General features: G+C 47.7%; 1 protein-coding gene across 1 annotated transcript in view; it reads right to left on the reverse strand.

The window, feature by feature from the left end:
• OAZ1 (ornithine decarboxylase antizyme 1) overlaps positions 1-3,844 on the reverse strand; it is a 43,105-nt gene extending 39,261 nt beyond the window's left edge. Inside the window, 1 exon segment of the mRNA XM_063914780.1 lies at positions 3,649-3,844. Coding sequence (XP_063770850.1) covers positions 3,649-3,764 — 116 coding nt within the window. The 5' untranslated portion in view covers positions 3,765-3,844.
• Between the last annotated feature and the right edge of the window lie 5,983 nt (positions 3,845-9,827).

Raw genomic sequence — 9,827 nt, forward strand, 5'->3', positions numbered from 1 at the left:
ACTGAGGTCTGGAGGAGGGACAGAGGGAGGAGCCAGAGCACACCAGAATCTAAATTCTTTCTTAAAGTGCCCATGTCTCCTGCGGAGCCCGTCTATTCCCCATGGTCCTTACGGAGTCCCCAGCATCCACTAGGACGTTAGAGAAATGACGATTAGCCACTGGCGGGGAGTTGCTAAGGTACCTTGGCTTAATGTATGGCCACCTTAGGCCATAAACACCCACATTTCTAGTTTTGCCATCTTTTGCAGAAATCAATTATATTCCCTTTTTCATAAATTTTGGCCAACAAAAATCCTTCCCTTTAGATTTGTTTTTTTGCAGGATAGGTTCTAAGGTAACTGGGGAACACCAGCCGCATCTTGCTGGATGACAATCAGGTAGATAAATGAGTTACCAATAACTAGGGAGGCAAATGTAAGAATAGTAGTAATTGGGGAGAAGTGGTCTCAGCGCACGTTACATGGAGTTAACAAAATGGAGTTCATCAATGGTTACTGTCCAAATACATTTAGGGCCTTCATACAACAGATGTTATACCATGTTCCACTAAACACCACTATACATACCACACATCTAATTTTGGATCACCGCAGGTATGGGTGCTCCCAATACCTATGGTACCCTGTTTATAATAAAAAAAATAAAAAAAGTGGTTGTGGGGTTTTCAGCACTGAAAACCTAGCTGTTGAGAAAACAATGATACTAAGCCATCTGGTTGTCTCCTCTCCATCTTTGCACTGGGGAAGGGGCTGATTGGCGATATATGATGGGGGGAGGCACTTGCAAACACTTAGCACTGCCACAGCATAACAGCTCTGGACAGCTGGATGCAGAAGACACTGCTTCAGAAGGCAATTACAGACTAATTAAGTAAATTGAAAACTTCCAATTGCTTCATTAGCCCCTCACAAGGTGTGCTGCCAGGGTGCCAAAACAAGTCCTGGTAAGTTAATTTTATGGAAAACTAGACTTGCTCTGGAGGAGAAAAAAACAAAACCCCAAACACGTGGTCATTATAAAAGTCACTGCATCCCATTTTCAATCCTGCAAATAAGTAGCAAAAACCTGCAGCTGTGGGAAAACACCTGCACTGTGTTTTTTTCAAAATCTAAGTCCTCAGGTGAATTCACCCCTTAAGGGCCCTACACATTTAACGATCCGCCGCCGAGCTTCCCGACAGCGGATACAGCCAACCCGGCAGCAATGAAGTTTCTTCACTCCGTCACACGGCTCCACAGAAATGCAGGCAAATATGGACAAGATCGTTCATATTTGCCTGCATGCACAGCCGATGGGGCACCAGCGATAAACGAGCGCGGGGCCGCGCATCGTTCATTGCTGGTGCCTCCACACAAAGATATGAACGATACCTCGTTCGTTAATGAACGAGATCGTTCATATATTTGAGTGATATTGCCCAGTGTGTAGGGCCTATTAGTGTCTAGGAGCTTTAATTCCCACAATAGCCATGTTAAGCAGCTTCAACCACGCTATGTGCATGTCATGATATGATGCAGCCCCACATAACACCAGCTTTTGCTTACACCTCAGGATGCCATGAGCAGGAAATCAGGTAAATGCAGCCTTGGGACTAGTCACAGGAATTGAGTAGTTACCAGGCAACTCAGGCCAAGAGCCAAGGTCCTGTGTAAATGGTGGGTACACACTTGCCAATAAAGTAAATAACATAGCTCATTTTGAGATTCCTGAGTGATAACATTTACAGTATCGACTAGCGTGTACGCTGCCGAACGAGCGATGCCCTGCGGATATTTAACGACCCTCGCTGTTGGCCATGCATGCAGCTCAATTTGGACTGTCATCTAAAAATTGCATGTATGGCCCACTGACATCACCAAGCAATATCATTTGCATATCGCTCAGTTCGTACGTGCTGCAGACAACCATCGCAGCAGAGAACACGCTAGGTGATGTCACTCAGAGCACATCACCTAGTGTGTACCCACCTTAAGACAAGGTATACATACAGCAAACTGTCCAATCATCCATAGCCTTATTTAACCTCTGCCTATAGATTGCAGAGTGCTTCCCAAGTCAAGGGAGTGCAAGAGACCTTTACTGATAAGCTAGGATTTACATAAAATAGATTCTTTAAAGTGACAGGCCTTCCAATGTTACCATTGTAAGTCACCCAATTACACAAAGTTACACTACAGCTAACGCATGTTTAGTGTCAGGAACTGTTTGAAAACTCTAACTCACAGCAAGCTGAAGTCATCATTTTGAGTGTCAGCAATATTACCACATATATACACTAACCAATACATAAATTGGGAACTGTATCCTACACACCATAACCCATAAATCTAATACCCCGTTTTAGAATTGTATTTATCAGCATCCATTTCACTTCCAGTACAGGAGGTGGTTCTAGCTCCTCCCTATGCACCATCTCACCCTGCAGCTCACGTCATCTCGGCAGATGTAGCAAGCAGATGCCCAAAGGGGATTTGGGAGCCCTGAGAAGAGCAGCCATTTGAAGACCGCATCATACATGCACAAATAAAATTCTCCATTTTGTAAACTAAGCTCCTGAGTAATTCACTTACAGCTGCTAAAGCCATGACAAACATTCAGTTTCTAGCAGGAAACTTGAGACTTAAAACAGAATAGCAAAATCATGTAAGCCATATCACACTAAGTGACATGAACACAGACTGCTTTTGCAGCAGACCATAGATTGGCATTTACACTTCCTGGCCACAAGGAAAAAAAAGATTGCAAAACTGCACAATCATTGCAAGGCCTCAAGCCTTCAGCCATTTTATGACGGCAATATAAATTAGCACCCAAAACTGAAAGACTAAAAATAGTGGCAGGTGGTTAGGTACCGTTCAGCAAAGCATTAATAGCCCACTGGCTGTACAAACAATTAGATAAGGGCTGTGATGAAACATTGCCAATATGACCCACAAATCATCCTAACACTTTTCTAAAGGAGGCCATGCAGAACAGCTACTATGTTACCTAATGTTGAATTTACTGCATTCAGACAGTTCTAACATAACTAGTACACAACCTGGCATATTAGTGACCGTACAAGTCAGTATCAATACCTCACTAATAAACACCACACAAGGATTGTAGGGATTATAATGCAGTGACAAGTACAAACCTTTCAGGAAAAGACTGACTCAGTCACAAGGCAAGACCCCCTCCCCATAGCCAGGTTACCTTCCAGGTGCTGTAACTACCCAAAGGCTATTACCATAAATTATAATACAGTATGGCTGGGTGCAAGTACACACTATTTGCCCCTACTCCAGTTGACGGGAAAAAAACCCACACAGAACACGCGATGGAGAAGGGAACACATTTATTGCCTGGCCAGTAAGCGAGAAGGGAAGAGGGGGTCGGGGGAGCAGAGCCTCCTCTTCCTCATTTATGTGTTTACTTTAGGCCTGGCCGTAGCCTCTTGAACAAATAGGGTGCCCGGCTGGGATAGCGCGTTACGCCAGCCCTGCCCGCTCCTGGGACAGCTTTATTAGGCCCCGGCCTCTATGGCAACACCCACGTGAACCTGTTGACTCCTACAGAGCCTCACGAAGCGCCGATGTACGTCATAGCCTGAGAGCGGGCGTCGGACACACGTCTGGTCGCCACATACGTAGGAGGAAGCCGCCTACCTTTCACTATTACTGGGAATACTCAGAAGAGGCATGGTGCAGCTTCTTTTATTTCCTTCCTTTTCTCTGGCAAAGCAATGGCTATTGAGTATCCGTTGGAGAGAGGATTTCACCATCCGGCCTCTCTGGTCTAAGAACCAGAAATTTCCCGGCCTTCTGCCTCTTCCGACGGAGTCGCTCAAAATGGCGGTTCGCCGTCTCGAATAACACCTTTAAATATGCAGCTGATGGCTCCGCCCACCCACTGACACCTGCGGCAGCCAATCCCGGGGCTCCTCCTCAACACCGCCTCGGGTCGCGCGCATCTACATCCCTATGCGGATTGGCTGACGAACGACCAGGGAAGACGACAGCCGCGTGACCTTCTCCCTGCAACAGCGCGCGCACGGCGGACAGGGCGGATAGCGCGCGCACGCGTTGTAATAGAAAATAGGATAAACTTTAATAACAGCGTAATACAGGGTGGAAGCGCCACTGTGTGCCTTGTGCCCGGCCCATGTGAGGGCAGTCACACAGGACATGGTAGAACACTGGCGCTCTTACGGATACCGGTAGGATAATGTCAGACAGACACTGTTATGTGTGCAATGGAAGTGATTGCATCATTGTCGCTATGGCAGCGCCGTCACGTGGTATGGTGACGTATTACGGAATGGAAAGTGCACAGGCAGAGAATGGGGCTGCGCTGTCCAGCGGCAGCAAGCGCACCTAGGTGGCAGCTTGTGGCTTCGTGTGATATACTGCTCAGAGATTGCTACATTACCACGAGGCTGAAGTTAGCTTCTTATTCGGCCAGCATCTTATTCACTTCTTATTCGGCTCCAGCTTCTTATTCAGAAATTATTATATTAAAATAAATTAAATAAAGATAGATCACTAAGTTAACATTGCATAAACTTCAAATAGTGTCCCTTACACCAATTTACATGACATTTTGCATTAAACAAAAATGATTTAGGCATGAAAATGGTGGTAAAGCGGGCACAGACACCACATTTCATCATTTTGAATAAGAAGCTGTAGTTCTGCAAGGGTTAAACAGCGTTGGTCAACAGATTTGACACTTGAACCTTACACAGGGTGGTCACTTACATATCACCCACTTGTAATTTGCCTTGACCAACAGGCATTTGGGCATGAGAATGGTGGTAAAGCGGGCACAGACACCAGAAATCATCATTTTGAATAAGAAGCTGTAGCTGTGCAAGGGTTAAACAGCGTTGGTCAAAAGATTTGACACTTGAAACTCACACAGGGTGGTCACTTACATATCACCCACTTGCAAGTTGCCTTGACCAACAAGCATTTGGGCATGAAAATAAGATTTTAAACCTACCGGTAAATCTATTTCTCCTAGTCCGTAGAGGATGCTGGGGACTCCGTAAGGACCATGGGGTATAGACGGGCTCAGCAGGAGATGGGGCACCTAAAAAGAACTTTGACTATGGGTGTGCACTGGCTCCTCCCTCTATGCCCCTCCTCCAGACCTCAGTTAGAGAACTGTGCCCAGAGGAGATGGACAATACAAGGCAGGATTTAGCAATCCAAGGGCAAGATTCATACCAGCCCACACCAATCATAACATGTAACCTGGAACATATATAACCAGTTAACAGTATGAACAAACGACAGTAACGGTCCAAGACCGATGTCAACTGTAACATAACCCTTATGTAAGCAACAACTATATACAAGTCTTGCAGAGTTTCCGCACTGGGACGGGCGCCCAGCATCCTCTACGGACTAGGAGAAATAGATTTACCGGTAGGTTTAAAATCTTATTTCTCTGACGTCCTAGTGGATGCTGGGACTCCGTCAGGACCATGGGGAATAGCGGCTCCGCAGGAGACAGGGCACAAAAGTAAAAGCTTTAGGATCAGGTGGTGTGCACTGGCTCCTCCCCCTATGACCCTCCTCCAAGCCTCAGTTAGGTTTTTGTGCCCGGCCGAGAAGGGTGCAATCTAGGTGGCTCTCATAAAGAGCTGCTTAGAGTAAAAGTTTTGATAGTTTTCTTATTTTCAGTGAGTCCTGCTGGCAACAGGCTCACTGCAACGAGGGACTTAGGGGAGAAGAAGTGAACTCACCTGCGTGCAGGATGGATTTGCTTCTTAGGCTACTGGACACTAGCTCCAGAGGGACGATCACAGGTACAGCCTGGATGGGTCACCGGAGCCGCGCCGCCGACCCCCTTGCAGATGCCGAAGTAAGAAGAGGTCCAGAAACCGGCGGCTGAAGGCTTTTCAGTCTTCATGAGGTAGCGCACAGCACTTCAGCTGTGCGCCATTGCTCTCAGCACACTTCACACCAACGGTCACTGAGGGTGCAGGGCGCTGGGGGGGGCGCCCTGGGCAGCAATGTTAATACCTTTTCTGGCTAAAAAGAATACATCACATATAGTCCCTGAGGCTATATGGATGTATTTCACCCCTGCCAGGTCTCAGAAAAACCGGGAGAAGAGCCCGCCGGAATAGGGGGCGGGGCCTATCTCCTCAGCACACAGCGCCATTTTCCATCACAGAACTGCTGGTGGGAAGGCTCCCAGGCTCTCCCCTGCACTGCACTACAGAAACAGGGTTAAAACAGAGAGGGGGGGCACTTATTTGGCGATATGATTATATATTAAGATGCTATTAGGGAAAACACTTATATAAAGGTTGTCCCTGTATAATTATAGCGTTTTGGTGTGTGCTGGCAAACTCTCCCTCTGTCTCCCCAAAGGGCTAGTGGGGTCCTGTCCTCTATCAGAGCATTCCCTGTGTGTGTGCTGTGTGTCGGTACGTGTGTGTCGACATGTATGAGGATGATGTTGGTGAGGAGGCGGAGCAATTGCCTGTAATGGTGATGTCACTCTCTAGGGAGTCGACACCGGAATGGATGGCTTATTTAAGGAATTACGTGATAATGTCAACACGCTTCAAGGTCGGTTGACGACATGAGATGGCCGGCAAACAAATTAGTACCTGTCCAGGCGTCTCAAACACCGTCAGGGGCTTTAAAACGCCCATTTACCTCAGTCGGTCGACATAGACACAGACACGGACACTGACTCCAGTGTCGACGGTGAAGAAACAAACGTATTTTCCTTTAGGGCCACACGTTACATGTTAAGGGCAATGAAGGAGGTGTTACATATTTCTGATACTACAAGTACCACAAAAAAGGGTATTATGTGGGTGTGAAAAAACTACATGTAGTTTTTCCTGAATCAGATAAATTAAATGAAGTGTGTGATGATGCGTGGGTTTCCCCCGATAGAAAATTATTGGCGGTATACCCTTTCCCGCCAGAAGTTAGGGCGCGTTGGGAAACACCCCTTAGGGTGGATAAGGCGCTCACACGCTTATCAAAACAAGTGGCGTTACCGTCTCCAGATACGGCCGCCCTCAAGGAGCCAGCTGATAGGAGGCTGGAAAATATCCTAAAAAGTATATACACACATACTGGTGTTATACTGCGACCAGCTATCGCCTCAGCCTGGATGGGCAGCGCTGGGGTGGCTTGGTCGGATTCCCTGACTGAAAATATTGATACCCTTGACAGGGACAGTATTTTATTGACTATAGAGCACAGAGAGATATTTGCACTCTGGCATCAAGAGTAAGTGCGATGTCCATATCTGCCAGAAGATGTTTATGGACACGACAGTGGTCAGGTGATGCAGATTCCAAACGGCACATGGAAGTATTGCCGTATAAAGGGGAGGAGTTATTTGGGGTCGGTCCATCGGACCTGGTGGCCACGGCAACAGCTGGATAATCCACCTTTTTTACCCTAAGTCACATCTCAGCAGAAAAAGACACCGTCTTTTCAGCCTCAGTCCTTTCGTCCCCATAAGGGCAAGCGGGCAAAAGGCCAGTCATATCTGCCCAGGGATAGAGGAAAGGGAAGAAGACTGCAGCAGGCAGCCCATTCCCAGGAACAGAAGCCTTCCACCGCTTCTGCCAAGTCCTCAGCATGACGCTGGGGCCGTACAGGACCCCTGGATCCTACAAGTAGTATCCCAGGGGTACAGATTGGAAATTCGAGACGTCTCCCCCTCGCAGGTTCCTGAAGTCTGCTTTACCAACGTCTCCCTCCGACAGGGAGGCAGTATTGGAAACAATTCACAAGCTGTATTCCCAGCAGGTGATAATCAAAGTACTCCTCCTACAACAAGGAAAGGGGTATTATTCCACATTATATTGTGGTACTGAAGCCAGACGGCTCGGTGAGACCTATTCTAAATCTGAAATATTTGAACACTTACATACAAAGGTTCAAATCAAGATGGAGTCACTCAGAGCAGTGATAGCGAACCAGGAAGAAGGGGACTATATGGTGTCCCGGGACATCAGGGATGCTTCCTCCATGTCCCAATTTGCCCTTCTCACCAAGGGTACCTCAGGTTCGTGGTACAGAACTGTCACTATCAGTTTCAGACGATGCCGGTTGGATTGTCCACGGCACCCCGGGTCTTTACCAAGGTAATGGCCGAAATGATGATTCTTCTTCAAAGAAAATGGACGATATCCTGATAAGGGCTAGGTCCAGAGAACAGTTGGAGGTCGGAGTAGCACTATCTCAAGTAGTTCTACGACAGCATGGGTGGATTCTAAATATTCCAAAACCGCAGCTGTTTCCGACGACAATTTGCTGTTCCTAGGGTTGATTCTGGACACAGTCCAGAAAAGGGTGTTTCTCCCGGAGAAGAAAGCAAGGGAGTTATCCGAGCTAGTCAGGAACCTCCTAAAACCAGGAAAAGTGTCAGTGCATCATTGCACAAGGGTCCTGGGAAAAATGGTGGCTTCTTACGAAGCGATTCCATTCGGCAGAATTCACGCAAGAACTTTTCAGTGGGATCTGCTGGAAAAATGGTCCGGATCGCATCTTCAGATGCATCAGCGGATAACCCTGTCTCCAAGGACAAGGGTGTTTCTTCTGCGGTGGCTGCAGAGTGCTCATCTACTAAAGGGCCGCAGATTCGGCATTCAGGACTGGGTCCTGGTGACCACGGATGCCAGCCGGAGAGGCTGGGGAGCAGTCACACAGGGAAAAAATTTCCAGGGAGTGTGATCAAGTCTGGAGACTTCTCTCCACATAAAACAATGCTCTAAGCTTAGCAAGATCTCTGCTTCAAGGTCAGCCGGTATTGATCCAGTGGGACAACATCACGGCAGTCGCCCACGTAAACAGACAGGGCGGCACAAGAAGCAGGAGGGAAATGGCAGAAACTGCAAAGATTCTTCGCTGGGCGGAAAATCATGGGATAGCACTGTCAGCAGTGTTCATTCCGGGAGTGGACAACTGGGAAGCAGACTTCCTCAGCAGGCACGACCTCCACCCGGGAGAGTGGGGACTTCATCGGGAAGTCTTCCACATGATTGTGAACCGTTGGGAAAGACCAAAGGTGGACATGATGGCGTCCCGCCTGAACAAAAAACTGGACAGGTATTGCGCCAGGTCAAGAGACCCTCAGGCAATAGCTGTGGACGTTCTGGTAATACAGTGGGTGTACCAGTCGGTGTATGTGTTCCCTCCTCTGCTTCTCATACCCAAGGTACTGAGAATTATAAGACGTAGAGGAGTAAGAACTATACTCGTGGCTCCGGATTGGCCAAGAAGGACTTGGTACCCGGAACTTCAAGAAATGCTCACAGAGGACTCATGGCCTCTGCCGCTAAGAAGGGACTTGCTTCAGCAAGTACCATGTCTGTTCCAAGACTTACCGCGGCTGCGTTTGACGGCATGGCGGTGGAACGCCGGATCCTAAGGGAAAAAGGCATTCCGGAAGAGGTCATTCCTACCCTGGTCAAAGCCAGGAAGGAGGTGACCGCACAACATTATCACCACATGTGGCGAAAATATGTTGCGTGGTGTGAGGCCAGGAAGGCCCCACGAAGAAATTTCAACTCGGTCGATTCCTGCATTTCCTGCAAACAGGAGTGTCTATGGGCCTCAAATTGGGGTCCATTAAGGTTCAAATTTCGGCCCTGTCAATTTTCTTCCAGAAAGAATTGGCTTCACTTCCTGAAGTCCAGAAGTTTGTCAAGGGAGTACTGCATATACAACCCCCTTTTGTGCCTCCAGTGGCACTGTGGGATCTCAACGTAGTTCTGGGATTCCTCAAATCACATTTTAAACCGCTCAAATCTGTGGATTTGAAATATCTCACATGAAAAGTGACCATGCGGTTGGCCCTG

Source organism: Pseudophryne corroboree, chromosome 1, assembly GCF_028390025.1.
Source record: "Pseudophryne corroboree isolate aPseCor3 chromosome 1, aPseCor3.hap2, whole genome shotgun sequence".
Lineage (NCBI taxonomy): Eukaryota > Metazoa > Chordata > Amphibia > Anura > Myobatrachidae > Pseudophryne > Pseudophryne corroboree.